This window comes from Gadus morhua, chromosome 13, assembly GCF_902167405.1.
Source record: "Gadus morhua chromosome 13, gadMor3.0, whole genome shotgun sequence".
NCBI classification, from domain to species: Eukaryota; Metazoa; Chordata; class Actinopteri; order Gadiformes; family Gadidae; genus Gadus; species Gadus morhua.
In genome coordinates this window covers 15,472,909-15,487,908 of record NC_044060.1, presented here as the reverse complement: position 1 = coordinate 15,487,908, position 15,000 = coordinate 15,472,909, and the positions used below count along the sequence as shown (strand labels likewise).

General features: G+C 48.3%; 2 protein-coding genes across 5 annotated transcripts in view; one reads left to right on the top strand and one right to left on the bottom strand.

Moving 5' to 3' along the window:
- arhgap9 (Rho GTPase activating protein 9) overlaps positions 1 to 7,572 on the top strand; it is a 39,313-nt gene extending 31,741 nt beyond the window's left edge. For all 4 annotated transcript variants that reach the window (XM_030374404.1, XM_030374405.1, XM_030374402.1 and 1 more), the window contains 3 exons: positions 767 to 901; positions 2,163 to 2,268; positions 5,141 to 7,572. In XM_030374404.1, the coding sequence (XP_030230264.1) occupies positions 767 to 901; positions 2,163 to 2,268; positions 5,141 to 5,330 (431 nt within the window). In that variant the 3' untranslated portion in view covers positions 5,331 to 7,572. The remainder of the gene's footprint in view (positions 1 to 766; positions 902 to 2,162; positions 2,269 to 5,140) is intronic.
- Positions 7,573 to 9,013: 1,441 nt separating this feature from the next.
- LOC115557151 (zinc finger E-box-binding homeobox 1) overlaps positions 9,014 to 15,000 on the bottom strand; it is a 25,587-nt gene continuing 19,600 nt past the window's right edge. Inside the window, exons 3-8 of the mRNA XM_030374756.1 lie at positions 14,662 to 14,868; positions 14,128 to 14,333; positions 13,803 to 13,914; positions 12,003 to 13,621; positions 11,662 to 11,845; positions 9,014 to 11,338 (exon numbers count right to left, since the gene is read on the bottom strand). Coding sequence (XP_030230616.1) covers positions 10,647 to 11,338; positions 11,662 to 11,845; positions 12,003 to 13,621; positions 13,803 to 13,914; positions 14,128 to 14,333; positions 14,662 to 14,868 — 3,020 coding nt within the window. The 3' untranslated portion in view covers positions 9,014 to 10,646. The remainder of the gene's footprint in view (positions 11,339 to 11,661; positions 11,846 to 12,002; positions 13,622 to 13,802; positions 13,915 to 14,127; positions 14,334 to 14,661; positions 14,869 to 15,000) is intronic.

The following is a 15,000-nucleotide window of genomic DNA, read 5'->3' as shown; positions in this document are numbered from 1 at the left end:
TCGTCTATTTGCCTTTGTATATGTCTCGTGTGTGTTTGTTTGTGTGTGTGTTTCTATATCTGTGTGCTTGTGTGCATGTGTGTGCAAGTGTCTTTGTGCAAGTGTCTTTGTACTGTGTCTGCGTGCTAAGTATTGTATGAGCTCATTTATTTGATTGACATGTATCCCGCTTCTCACCTTCTAACCCGGGTGTGTTAGCAACCAGGCCTCATAGCAACGCACTTCAGGTCCTGTGTACCCCGCTCCGTACGACGGGCCGCCTCCCACACGCCGTCCGCCATCATGGTTCTCTTTTTCTGTCTGCGCTCTTAACAAACTCGCTATTTCTTTACCGCTTTTGAGCGCATTTAACTTTCCTTCCTTTCCCCTTTGCCCTCTCTTTCACTTGTCCAGATTCAACGGCCCTTATTGCCATGGACATTGCCAAAGTCCATTAAGTGAAATTAGGTTCCACATACCTGTCCATGAAATACATAGGGCCTTCACATAAGTGGAATAATATTACAAATTAAAGTCATAACGAAAACTATAATATAAGATGTATTAGGGTTGAGTAAATCAAGCTTTTTTGCAGCACTGGGCCATTGAATGACTTGTCTCTACCCGTATCCATTATCAATCTTCTCTTTCTATTCTATTTTTCCTCCTCCTGCTACTTTACTCTGTAAACTTCAAACAGCTGTTTTATTTGTTAATTGATATGTCTCTCCCTCCCTCTTCCCCTCCTCCTCCCCCTCCTCCTCCTCCTCCTCCCGCGGGGTCTCAGAGGAGAAGCTGAACTTGGACCAGAGCGAGTGGGAGGACATTCACGTCATCACGGGCGCTTTGAAACTCTTCTTCCGCGAGCTCCCCGAGCCGCTGGTCCCCTACGGCTTCTACACGGACATCATCGAGACCGTCAGTGAGTGCACGCGGCCCCTGCCTTTTGTTTCCCCTCCCCTCACAGTTAGAGCGCAGAGCCACTCTCCTTTGAACCCCGCCCGCCCCTCCTTCAGATGGCTGCAGTAACGAGGAGGGGGGGGGGGGGCAGGGGAGTCTTTAGAATGGTGACCAGGGTGTAAGTTAACGCGGGGGTTTTCTGTATAGGCGATTCTGGGGGGAGGGCTTTTTTTTTTATCAAAGTCTAATTCATCTCTGTGATACTTTTTCCTCATAAACTCGTCAAAGAGGAATGTCGACTGTGAATACACAGTCAAAGTTAATGTGGATCTGCACATTTACATGGCACGAATGTATAGTTAGATTATGATACATTTATTTTTCATTTTCACAAAACGGCAACTGGCTGTCAGTCAGTTAGCCTTGGCAAAATGTGGTCATCTATTCAAATAAAGTGTTATTTTGTAATTGCTCCCTACTGACGGTGAATGCAAATGGTGTGAAAAACCAAACAGCAGTTTGGTTTTCCAAATGTATTCCAAATAGTTCAACCATATTTCAGTTGGAAATCCTCTCAGTTCAGTTCATCATCATCAGTGGTTACAAAAAAGATACTGTACATTTAAATATACACACAGTAAACATACAACCCCCCTTACAAATGGTTCCCACTAGTAGACGCTAGTAGTAGTAGATGTTCCGCGAGTACGGGGGGAAGTTGAGGCTGGGTTGAGGGAACTCACAGCTTTTAACCACGGCGCCAGCAGCACAAATAGAAGAAGTTCAAACAGTCCATATTTTAGAGATATGTTTTGAACTTGATCAAACGTTGAGCGGCTGTCATAATAAGTAAACTGACATGTTTATTGAAAGAGCAATCATTGCTAATGATTAGAATGGATTCGCTGAACTCAATCTGCTAGGGCGGGATTCATAACAGCTTACACCAGCTAAGGGCTGAAGATAAATTGTATTTATTGAAAAAATGAAAAACTTGATTTAACCTTTTGAGGTCTGGCAACGGTAATTGGAGTCTGATCCAGAGCTACGCCCGGCTAATGTGTAGAGGTGTCTCTGAGCAAAACATCACTGCTCACTATTAGTGGCTTATATGGCTGGCATCGTTCTGTGTGTGTGTGTTTGTGTGCATGGCCGAAAAAAACTAAAATACATGTACAGTACAGAGTGGAAAAAGCAGAAAAGCGTGATATTTGAGTCCAGTTACCATCCATCCAACCCCAGTTCTTCTCCTGTGGAGCTGAATGGTGCGTGTGTGTTTTCAGAGATGTCTGACTACTCTGACAAAGTGGACCGTCTCAAGTGTCTGGTGCTCAACATCCCGCCTCCCAGCCATGACACGCTGCACTTCATCTTCAGCCATCTCCAACGGTGAGCTCCAACGGAATCACCCAGCAGCTAACATCATGAGATGGGGCGGCCAGGGGGGCTAGCTATCTCACTGGCTGTGTGTCTATCTGTCTGATAGTCTACTGTCTGTGTGTCCGTGTGTCTGTCTGACTAGTCTGCTGTCTGTGTTTCCATCTGTCTGTCTGATAGCCTACTGTCTGTGTGTCCGTGTGTGTGTCTGTCTGATAGCCTACTGTCTGTGTTTCTATCTGTCTGTCTGATAGCCAACTGTCTGTGTTTCTATCTGTCTGTCTGATAGCCTACTGTCTGTGTTTCTATCTGTCTGTCTGATAGCCTACTGTCTGTGTTTCTATCTGTCTGTCTGGTAGCCTACTGTATGTGTTTCTATCTGTCTGTCTGATAGCCTACTGTCTGTGTTTCTATCTGTCTGTCTGATAGCCTACTGTCTGTGTTTCTATCTGTCTGTCTGATAGCCTACTGTATGTGTTTCTATCTGTCTGATAGCCTACTGTATGTGTGTCCGTGTGTGTGTCTGTCTGATAGTCTACTGTCTCTTGTGTGTGTGTGTCTGTCTGACAGACAGTCTGTCTAACCAGCCATCTCTGTTGTGTGCGTCTGTCCCTGTCTCCGTGTTGTGATTCAGTGTTTGGAAATTGACACATCATATAAAAAAAGCAACATCTCGTTTAACTGCTGTTTGTAATGCGGTCGTGAAAGGATGAACCAGATGTCCTTCTTTTTTTTAATGGCTTCCTTGGTACTCCTTCGCTGGGGTCCCACCACAAGAGGGGGCCGTGGGGTTATTCAGAGCAGGCTTTACGGCCCAGAGTGAGACTCCACTGCGGTCTGCAGGGAGCACGTCGGCCCGTTACGGCCCCGATAACACCCTAGTTAACTTTAGCTTTGGTCAAGATCAAAAGGTTAGGGCCAGAGGAATGGTTCATAATAATGCCACGCAAGCCAGTTCCTTTCTGCAGCGTACACATACTGTGTGTGTGAGAGTGTTTGTCTGTGAGTGTGTGTGTGTGTGAGTGTGTGTTCACCGCTTGTGGTTTTTCTTCCTTCCATTCCAGCGTGAGTGTGTTTCGTGTTGTGAGCCTGATGTTTGTGCCAGGGTGTGGTGGGCCCCATTGAATTTGTCAACTGTGTGTGTGTGTGTGTGTGTGTGTGTGTGTGTGTGTGTGTGTGTGTGTGTGTGTGTGCGTGTGCGTGTGTGTCTCACTCTCTTTTTTCTTTCTCTCTCTCACTCTCCCTCTGTCATTCCTTCCCTTATTTTCTCACCCTGGTACACACACACACATTCACACCCAACCCCACCTTCCCCCCTCTTTTGGTTCTGTTTCTCATTTATTATGGCCAGCACCACCTCCTCCACCTCCATTCATCTCTCTCTCCCTCCTTATCTCCTCTCTTTCCTCTGCCTCACTTATTTTGCTTCTCCTCCTTCTCTCTCTTCTTCAGCCTTTTCTCCCCGTTCTTCATCTGTGCTTCATCTCCTCCTTTCACCTCTCCTTCTTCCCATCTCTGATCCCCTCCTCCTCCTCCTCCTCCTCCGCTGCACCCATGGGAGCGCTGTGGTCCGTCTGCTGGAAGGCATGCCGCCACCACCGCCGCCACCACTGGAACCTCTCTCCTGATCGCTCTCTCTCTCTCTCTCCCTAACTCTCGTTCTCTCCAGCCCCCTCTTCCTCCTCCTCCTCCTCCTCTTTCACCTCCTCCTCGTTTTTCTTCCCTGGGCCCTTTTTTAATGTGGAAGTTTTGAGCAATTGATGGCTGCTTCTGTGGTTTGGTGGGAATGGCGTTTTCAGAAGAATGCTTCATGATGGGACCGTTCATTCATACATACATTGACACAAGCACACGTACACACACACACACAAATGCATTCATGCACACACACACACACACACACACACACACACACACACACACACACACACACACACACACACACACACACACACACACACGCCTACACAGACATGCTCACGGATGCACACATGTTCCGCTTGGGTTAACACGTAGGCTTCAAACTTCACACTTTTCACACTCCTAGCAGCACGAGGCTTGACACAAGAGACGCAGGTAAATGGTATTCCAAGTTGACAACACAATAGAAGTTGCTAATGCAGAGCTGCTGATGCATTCAAATGCACATGCATATGAATGGTCTCATGCATACAGGAAGAAGCGCAGGTAAAGAGGTGCCCTCAGACACTCGTATGCAAATCGACAGACAAACCACATTTGGGGAACCACACTTTGGGTTTGTCTTTGTTTGATACTCAATGAGATGATGAAGTGTTGTATACTGGCATGTGACACAGAAGGAATAGCGGTGATTAGCAGAATACTCCAATCAAACAAATTACTCTTTAGCTCCCTGACAGCCATATATCCATACATATTTTCAAATTTGTGTGTGTGTGTCTGTGTGTGTGTGTGTGTGTGTGTGTGTGTGTGTGTGTGTGTGTGTGTGTGTGTGTGTGTGTGTGTGTGTGTGTATGTATGCCAGGCTGAAGCAGACACACATTGCACACCTATTACAACGATTGCGTTAGCAGTTCATTTATAAAGTTGAAACTAAAGTGTCATGCCTTTTTTTGACATTAGAACTTATTGGTTAAGCCCCCACATCTCTCTCTCTCTCTCTCTCTCTCTCTCTCTCTCTCTCTCTCTCTCTCTCTCTCTCTCTCTCTCTCTCTCTCTCTCTCTCTCTCTCTCTCTCTCTCTCTCTCTCTCTCTCTCTCTCTCTCTCTCTCTCTCTCTCTCTCTCTCTCTCTCTCCACTTATCTATCTTTCTTCATCTCTTATCTCTATATCTCTATATTTTCTCGACTGCAACTAATTCGTCCCTTTCCTCCTGTTTCGTTTGCTGTTGTCCTCGCCACAGAGTGCTTGAGCAGTCGGACGCCAACCGGATGACCACCCAGAACATCGCCATCGTTTTCGGGCCCACCCTGATGAGGCCGGAGCGCGACACAGGCCTCATGGCCGTCCACATGGTCTACCAGAACCAGGCCGTGGAACTCATGCTCACCGAGTTCGACCACATCTTCAGGACCCCACCGCCTCTCTCGTGACCTTTCACCTTCCAAGAACAGCCCCTCCCCCCCACCCAGGTCCGCTGAAAGGAGCCGTGAGCGCAAACGCAAGCCGCCAATACGCATATGAATCGGGACAGAGAATGAAGCGGCCTGCGTTAGCGACTCTCTCCTGGACAAAGCAAAGCGGGTTTCACTTTAAATGTTAATCATGGAGTCGGAGGGGGGAACAGCAACACGGGCAGCGTGTTAATCAGGCGGCTGTTTGGGTCTATATAAGTCCTCTCCATAAAAGCAATAGGTTTAATAGCCCGGCTTCAACTCATAGCAACGGTGGCTTCTGCTTGTGTCTGTCTTTCAGACAGGGGTCTTCTCCTGGGTTCACTCGTACTCCGTGGCAAATCTCTATTTCGGGTTTGTTGGTATTCTTATTGCGTTGGACAGGGCAGAGACAAGTCTGCTATAACTGTGGGTCTATCAGGTGGGTTTTATATAAGATGAAAGATGAATCAGCAACCATGTGGTCTGAAGACCATAAAACGCTTTCACTGTGAAGAGTCCAGTGCTTCCTGCCATAGGCTTCGGATGTGTGTGTACAGTAGAGTGTGTATGTGTGCACAAATGTGTGTCATTTCAGGGTATTGTGTCACTTATTATGACAGGCGTACAAGTTTTGTTTGACTATTCTGTCACTGAGAAATTTGATTCGGTGGTGAACCCTAAGAAACTAATTGGGTGGCTGAGCATATCATTTAGAAAATGAATCAATCAATCGCAGCCTTCTTGAACCCATATTATTATCCCTTTTCTAAGAATACCTTTTTAATCATATTTAATTTTTAAATAATAACCAAGAGTGACATTAAGTATCAAACTATTTTGATCGTATGATTCTTCTCTGGATTGGACAATTCAATCTTTGTAAAGATGTCAATGAGCTATATAATACAATATAGGAACGTGAGTAGGAATCGTTCCAAAATGAATTTGTTTGGATATTGATGTGATGACTATGTCCACACTATCTGTCCCTGCTAACCAAATAAATCCTCAGTATGTATTTGGACCTTTTAAATGTAATTGTTGTACATTAGATGATTGGTCTTCCACATTGAAACAGTGATGGAAAAACCCCAGCCGATTAAGTGAAAATATGTTCTTTGTAAATATGTCAAATACACTTTTTGTCAACTTATAGCACTTTGCTATACAGTTTGTACTCCAAGGCAGCGCTCTGCAACGCGGCTAAAGCCGAACTTAAGAGCTGCAAATGCATCCAAATAGGCTAATAATAATGGTAATTCTAAAACATCACACATGAGTAACAACATAATAATGATAATAGCGCGTGTCTGTTTGGATCCCTACTCTTGCCATAGAACCTGGGAGTTAATCGAACTGGACACGGGTCTCATATGCGATAACTCACGCCGTATTAAACGTAGGGTGTGTTTGGCCAGCGAGGGCTTGCGTGAGAGGTAATCAAGACGGGTGGATGAACGAGAGCCAGGGAGAGACAGCGGGGCGGAGAAGCAACGGTCCCCCGTTATTGGTGGGGATGCTGCTTTCAATAACAGTAAAAAAAGAGGAACTGGAGATGCATATGTTTGTGCGGATTTTCCCCAAAATTCTCTCTCTCTCGTGCTCTCGCTCTCTCGCACTCACACACGCACAAATACACACATACAAAGTCTTTGTGGCTTTGGTAATTTTATATTGACTGTGGGTTTGGCAAAAGACAAAATGGAACAGGAAAATGTAAGAAAAAAAGAGAAAGAATGAGGTGCATGTAGAAGTTTTGTGTGATCCTTATATATTATTAATAGTCCTTTGTTGGGGTTTGGAGTGTAAAGGGTACAAAATAATTACAGTCATCTGACGACTTGAAGACTTCTCTTTTTACACCATTGAACAGTTCAGTGCATTTCAAACGTTTTACGTTAAATTGTACGCCTGAATAATCTCACTGTTTAACAAGAATGAATGCCCTGGTATCAGATAGGGTTTTTCCAAACCTTCCAATAGGCTTATGTTTTTGTCAGTGTATTCGAATGAAATAAGTCTGATTCGTTTTTTTTATCCTGACCACAAAGCCCAGAAAACCGTCGAGAGGTCAACTCCCACAAAACCCCTTAAATTAACCATTCCACGTATGAGAAACTCCTGTTTTCTTTTTTGTACATATCTGTAAATATGTACTATTACGTTTTATTTGCTGTCCGACCTCTGAAATGAAAAGAGATTTATGTGTCAATAAAACCCAATATCAAAAAACGAAAAATCCTTTGAGGATAGAGTCGTCTGTGATGTGTATTTTCCTTTGCTTGGTGCGATGGCGTTAATCAGCGTCTAATATTAAAGTCAGACCGCTGGAGACGCCATCAAAAGCGCGCCATCCCCAATCAGCACACCCCCACCCACTCCCCTTTCGTGCTGGTAAAATAACGCGCCATTCAACGCGCGCTCCCTCCTCAGAGTCCTCACACCCTCTCTTCATTAGTTTGTCCCATGATGACAGCTTGCATGCTGAATGATTTTTTTGGCAATCATTAACGCGTGTGTGTTTGTTAACGCTAATGATGATGTATTCTTACTAATAGTAATAACGAATGACTAGAATCAAAACTAGGGATGTAATTATATTCTGTAAAATATATAAAGTCGAAAATCTTTTTGTCAACTAGGATAAATACATGTCTCAGGGCTTCAACACCGACATCAATTTCTTTTTTTTATTCTTACAAATAATTAATCTTGTAATTTATTAGGATACCAACAATAGTCCTAATAATAACAGTTATTTATGAGTTCATTTGAGAATCATTGTGTAGCCTACTACTACCATAGGAATACAAATTAGGAAGCAAATGAGAGAAACAACATTTGAACAATGTTGATCAAACACAAAGATTGGTCATTCAAAAAGTGTTCAGACCGAGCTTACATTTCAAAAGAAACCAACTGAGACACAAAACTGACCTGTGTTGGTCACGTTCAGCATGTGTTAATGCTAACGGTTCTATCTGTATTCAAACCTATTAGTCGCCGTTTGAGTCAGGGTAGAAGGACCTGCTAAAACCCTTCTGGACCGTTTCTGCTTCAACTGTACTAGGGTAACACCGGCTCGGTCGTCACATGGTGGTCACAACACAAGATCCGTGTCTCTCGGACCCTACGTCACACACATCAGTCTGTGTGAGTCACTCATGTGCGCAAGACGGTTGTATATACACAAACAACACTTTGGTTGTCAGCTTTGCACCACATGGGCGCATGTTCCAAGTCACAAACTCTTCCATGGTCCCTGAAATGAATCACCAAATGGGCAAATGGGGCTCCATAAAAATAGAGAAATGTCTCTGAGGAAAGTCAGCAGGCCTAAATGATGAGCTGAGCTGGGGTGTGTTACGTAACTGGGAATGGAAACAGTGCTGGGGGCAGACCACTGCCTGACCTAAAGGCTGTTTGTTTGTGCATTAAGGTTAGTGTTAACACAATGCATTTCAGGTCCTTGATGACCAGATATCCTCATAGTTTCGGTGAGTGAGGGTCTAGGCTGCTCCTATGTTCAGAAATAAATACATGGAATATATCCTGACGTCGAATAAAAGTAGAAAATTGGGCAGCTTAATGGGTGTCTTTATTATATCCTAGTGGCCCCAAAAATGATGATAATGTCAATTATTTATAAAAATATAGTAAAATGTTCAAAGTCATTAAGCTGTGGGATAAAAACAATATAACGCTTGCAATAAGTTATGTACACTTTATTACAAATATTCACAGACATGCAAAAACACAAAGGAATTCACTGCAAAGCCTTACAGGTGCTAGAAAAACAAACCAACCACATGCATGGTAGTTATATACCACATACATGTGATTTTTATTCCGTACGGTAAACGGTAAAATATATTGCTCAAAAGGAATAGCAAAAGTCTAATTCAGCCATGGTTCCTTTAAAACACACACACACACACACACACACGCACACGCACACGCACAAACACACACAGGCACACACGCAGAGACACACACACACATGCACTCATTGTGGGCGAAAAGTGCGACGTGCCCAGGGCTGTTGTTATCGATTGTTAAAACACAGTCACAGACTTATCTGCTGGTGTCAAAGCGGAGACGACTCACAGCGTCCCAGGGGACAACTGAGGCCCACCACTAATGACCAAAAGAGGAAGTCTGAGGCTGATGTTCATCTCTTCGCTCCTCGGGACGCTGAGGGTTTGCGGAAGCCTGTTTGAGAGTTTCCCTGCACCTGGCTACACTACACCCACGACATGTTGCTCTCCTCGTGGCGTTCGGGCTCAGCCTCGTGCAAAATGCAACCTTGTGCAAAATAAACCAACACATTTTTAGCCCTGTTACTGGAGACCTCCTAATATGTACAATATGGTGTATGTTTATTTCTTCAGTTTACGAGAAGAATGGCTTCAATTAGGGTGCTGACTTAATGATCCAGCGGTCTGGCAATTTAAAAATAAAATGTAGGATGTCTAATTAAGACAGGAACAATAATGATCTCCTACTACTGCTAAAATAGGTTGAGAGTAAACATTGTTGAGTGGGTTCTTTCTCTGCCCTGTGGTTAATATGTTTAAGCGAGCGATATTTGCAGCATCATCATCATCAATATTTCACAGCATTATAGTAAGAGAATATTGTATAAAATCCTGTGTAATAATTTCACCAAGTCGGTTCAAAGTTCACCCTTACTACTTGCTTTGGTAGAAGTAGTAGCATTGTTTGTTGAAGTATCATCTTCCTATTTTGCTTTTTAAAAATGTGATCTTGTGATCCAATGAGCGCCACAGGATATTAAAGGTTAGTATGACTTGCATTAAAAAACGAAAAATAAATAAACAAGACCGAGCGACAAATCGACTTATTGCAATGCTAATGAGGCTGACAAATTAACAACTCACAGTTATGGTCTTCCGCATTAATACTGCAAGGGGTAATAAAAGATTATCCTGAAACAGTTCTAAATACAAATGTTGGCATGATTTGGACAAAGAAATGAAAATGGCCCTTCTATTTATCATACATTTTATATGCATGATGCAACTCAAAAGAGCAAAATACAAGGATTGAAAACAAGTTTGTCAGATGATTGTATAATATTGCATAGAAAAATCTTTTACATTTTATAGCTTGCATAGCCTTGATGTTGTTATGGTTCTAACAGCGTCGTTTTTAATGAGTTGACGGAAAGATGAGGATATTTTATCCGGCATAAATATAGGGATACCCAAAAACAGACGCATTGAGGGCAATAAGGACACGCATAATATAAACCTTAAAAAAAATATTTGGATATTAATTGTCTTTGTCGATTCACGATTCAGCGGCGTCCAGGCCCAGTTTATGTTCCACAGCTGCATTCTGTTCCCCTGTTTTGTCGCTCCACTGCTGGAGCTCTGCTCTCTCCGCCCCCCTGTCCCCTCCCAGCCCTTGAAGCACGAGGCCGTGGGCCGGGTGTTCCTGCACGGCCAACGGCTCCCCCAGGCCCCGCCCCCCCGCCTCCTCTCCTCCCAGCGCACCTTTCCGTGCCTCCTCAGCGCAACTGTCACTCATCCTGTACACAATTATATTGTAACCGTCCTCCTCCTCCCCCTCCTCCCCCTCCTCCTCCTCCTCCTCCTCCTCCTCCCTGCTCATCAGCCCAACGTGCCCCCCGTCCAGGCTGGAGTCGCTGAGGAAGGAGTGAGGGGTCTGGGAGTCATCCAGAGAGGGGGGGGTCTCGCCGGCGGCCAGTCGTGCCCCGAAATCGCTGCCCGTCCCCGTCCCGTCCGGGGTGAGGGGCATGTCGTGGTCCTGGTCCGGGTCCTGGTCGGGCTCCTGGTCCCGGCTGCAGTAGGCGTAGCGGTGGTTCATGTGCTGGGAGTACGAGCCCGAGTGGGAGAAGCGCTTGCCGCACTTGTCACACTGGTAGGGCTTCTCCCCCGAGTGCAGCCTGCTGTGCTCTATGAGGTGGTGCTTGTGCTTGAACGCCTTGCTGCAGATCTGGCACTCGTGAGGACGTTTGCCTGTAATGAAGGAGCATAAAGTTAGAATCATGACTTGAGGGGGGGGTGGGTTGTTTTGTTACGGGACTCTTTTGTTTTTTATATTGAAAGCTGTTACATCATTCGGTTGTTTCCCCGATAATAAAAGTTAACCTTATTCAATTTTTATTGCCCTTATAAAATGTGCAGGCTAGTCTGTTTTAGTTTTTTTTGGAGGGTTTTCCGCCTCTCCCTTGACGCGCCAGTGCATTGAATGATGACATTGAGTCTGTTGTTTCCCCTTATCCTCCCACGACTCCTCCACTAATTGCGCAGCAGGTCGGAGGAGCCCAGGCGTTACATACCTGTGTGCTCATATTTGTGCCGCAGGAGCGAGCTGCTCTTCTGGAAGGTCTTCTGGCAGATGTCGCAGGCGTACAGGCCTTCCTCCGTCTTCCTCAGCCTCTTGCGGCCCGGTCCTGCCTCCCCGTCCGGCCCCTCGTCCCCCAGGGAGCGGTGGTCCAGAACACCGCGACTCAAGGCCTCGCTCTGGGTAGCACAAGCAGAAGAATGAGGGAACCCTTCTGTAACGTATGCCTTATGCCCCCCTTCTTTAACCGAGTCTGTGTTTAGTTTGGTCAAATTGACAGTATTCACTGCTTCCTGTAAACTGGTGAAGCGGGGGAGGGGGGGGGGGGGTTCTTACCACAAGAGCATGCCTGTCCTGGTGGATTCTCTTCAACATGGCCTCGGTGTCTCTCTCCATCACGTAGGCCATGGGCGAGAGGAAGTCTGCGCTGTGTGCCGGGTGACCCAGGGGGAGAGACGTCAGGCCTGTGTGTCCCTGCAGAGCTAGGGCCGCCTGGGCCCTGGGGCCGAGCACCGAGAACCCGTCGTATCCAAACAGGGGCGCACCGCCCCCACCGAAGGCCAGGTGGTGGGGGTGTAAGAGGGGCCGGCCGGGACTCAGGATGGTCCTCTGCTGGGGCTCCGCCTCCATCCTCTCCTCTTTGGCGGGCTTCCCGTTGGAGGTGTGGCCCCCGGCGTCTCCGCCGGTGGGCTGCCTGGGCAGGGAGAGGTCCAGAGGCTGGTCGTTCTGAGAGCCCCCGGGCCAGCTCCCCTTGAGGTGGCGGGCCGTCTGGTGCTGAGGCGGGGAGACCCCGGGGGGGCGGGCGCAGGGGGCGGCGAGGCAGAGAGGCGAACCCGACCCGGCGGGAGGGACTCTGATCCTGGCCTTGGGGGAGGGCAGCGGTGCGGACGGGCTGATCGGAGGAGCGGGGCTGAGGCCCGGCTGCCCGAGCCAGTAGGAGTACGGGGACAGGGCGTCGGGGCGGGGCCGGGTCGGGGAGGACTGCACGGGGAACAGGAGCTGCTGGGGGGCCGCGTGGCGGAGGGGGGGCTTCTGCCTGGGCGACGTGTCCGCAGGGCGGCCGTCGGCCGGCGGGAAGGAGGCTCTGGGGAAGAGGAGGGGCGGAGAGGCGTGGCCCTGGCCGTGAGGGCCCCCGGCGGGGGTCTCCGACGCCCCCCGGGTCACCTTGCAGAGGTAGCGCTCGTGCTGCAGGAGCACGGCCGCGTTGGGGAAGAGCTGCAGGCACCAGCGACACGTCGCCCCCCGCACGGCCCTCCCCTCCCCGGCCATCCCGCCTCCGTTCTCTGTCACCCTCCTCTTCTTCTCCATGGCGGCTCCCGTTCCTCTTCCTCCTCCTCTTCCTCCTGCTCTGTCCCTCTCCTCCTCATCCTCCTCCTCCTCCTCCTGCTCCTCCTCATCCCCCCCCTCCTCCCGGGGTCTCTTGCCCTCCCTGTGGAGCATCCTCTGCAGGACCTCCTCGAACTTGGCCCCTGACTGGAGGTACGGCAGCAGGGCCGTGCTCTTGAACCCGTTGGCCCTCAGCTCCGCCGTGGGGTCCCACAGCCGGGAGAAGCCCCCGGCCCTTTGGAACGCGGAGGGCTTCTGGGGGCCGTCCCGCGGGGACAACAACAACAGCTGCTGCTGCTGGGGCTCCGGGAACACCAGGCTGTCTGAGGAGCTGGGAGAGAACGGAGAGTGCCGGCCGTTTGAGTTCCTCTCCCCGCCAGCAGGGGGAGACGTGGGGAAGGAGTGGTGGAGGTGGTGTTGGTGGTGGTGGTGGTGGATGGGGAGGAAGTGGGAGGCTTTGACGAGGCTGTTGAAGATGCCCGCAGCTTCAGCCATGTTTCCTCCTCCTCCTCCTCCTCCTCCTCCTCCTCCTCCTCCACTCAGGCACTTTTTGCTGCTCAGGTGGGAGCTGTAGGAACCCGAGTGGGAGAAGCGCTTCTTGCAGTTGGAGCACTGGTACGGCTTCTCACCTGGGGATGGACGGACGCAAAGGGGTTATGTCCCACACTAGCCACGTGGTTTTCGTTTAGCTTCATGACTGCGGTGTTTGTAAGGGTTGGGGTTTTGTCATCCAATCGTTAAATGTCTTGGTGTCAATGTGATGGTTGATAGTGTCTTGTGAGGGGTTGGATCGAGAACATGGCTTCTTACCGCTGTGAATGCGCAGGTGTTCTTTGAGGTGGTGTTTGTACTTGAAGGCCTTGCCACACTGCTGGCATTTGAACTTCCTGGTCTCAGGGCCCTGGTACGAGCCGATGGAATTCTACAACGTCAGGGGAAAGTTATTACCAACATGTCCATTCATACTTTTCTCTTTGTTGTTCCGTCACACGTCACAGTCATACGTTTTCTCTATTGATATTACATGAATGAATACATTATGCAGCACATGGATGGTTGTGCGTTTCAACGCGGTTCATTTCAACGTGGTTCATTTCGACTCAGCCCTCACCCGTGTTAAAGGCACCCTGCTCACCTTGTCGTGGACCTGGTTGTGCAGCACCAGGTGCTGTTCCATCTGGGCCCTGCAGGTGGCAGTGTATCCACAGAGCGGGCAGACCATGTGCGCGGCGTGCTTCTCCGGGCAGGATCTGACGTGCTGCGTGAGGGCCGGCCCCTGCAGGTAGTTCCTCTGGCAGAAGGGACAGGACACGTGCGGGCCCCTCACACCGTCGGTCCCGTCTGGGAACACCAGCATCCACATGAGATCAGACTCATTCGAGAAATACATTCAAAGGACCACGGTTTTGAGTGTGTGAGAGATAATGTGTGTGAAGGACACGGAGAGAGAGCCATACAGAGACAGAGAGAGAGAGACGTGAATCAGTCATACAGTTTCGCAATTAACAATGTTGTATTCGGAATTGAAAAACTTCCAATGCGTCAAATGATCGCAGCCTGCGTGAGCGTGTGTGTGGGCGTGCGCATGTGTATGTGTCTGTTTTGTGTGTGCATGTAACCGTGTGTGTGTGTGTGTGTGTGTGTGTGTGTGTGTGTGTGTTAACCCTACCGAGTGTTTCAGTGGAGCGGTGCTGGGCCCCTGGGGACCAGATGGCAGGGGGTAGCTCGTCGTGCCGACCACCGCTGTGCTGCCGGCGGTTGTAGAGGGAGTCGCCGCCATTTTGGGTGGCGTCCGAGGTGGTGGCCTTCCTCAGCTGGGCCAGGAACTCATAGTGGGCCAGGTCCTCTAAGGCACATGGGAAGTCTGTGGTCTTACCTGGAGAGGGGAACAACGGAAGGTGTGAGTGTTGAAGATGAGTGTGTGTCTCCAAGGAGATCTTGTTGGGAATTGCTAGACGTTATTATATATTTTTTTCGTTATTATATATTTTACAGGAGAAAGACATGA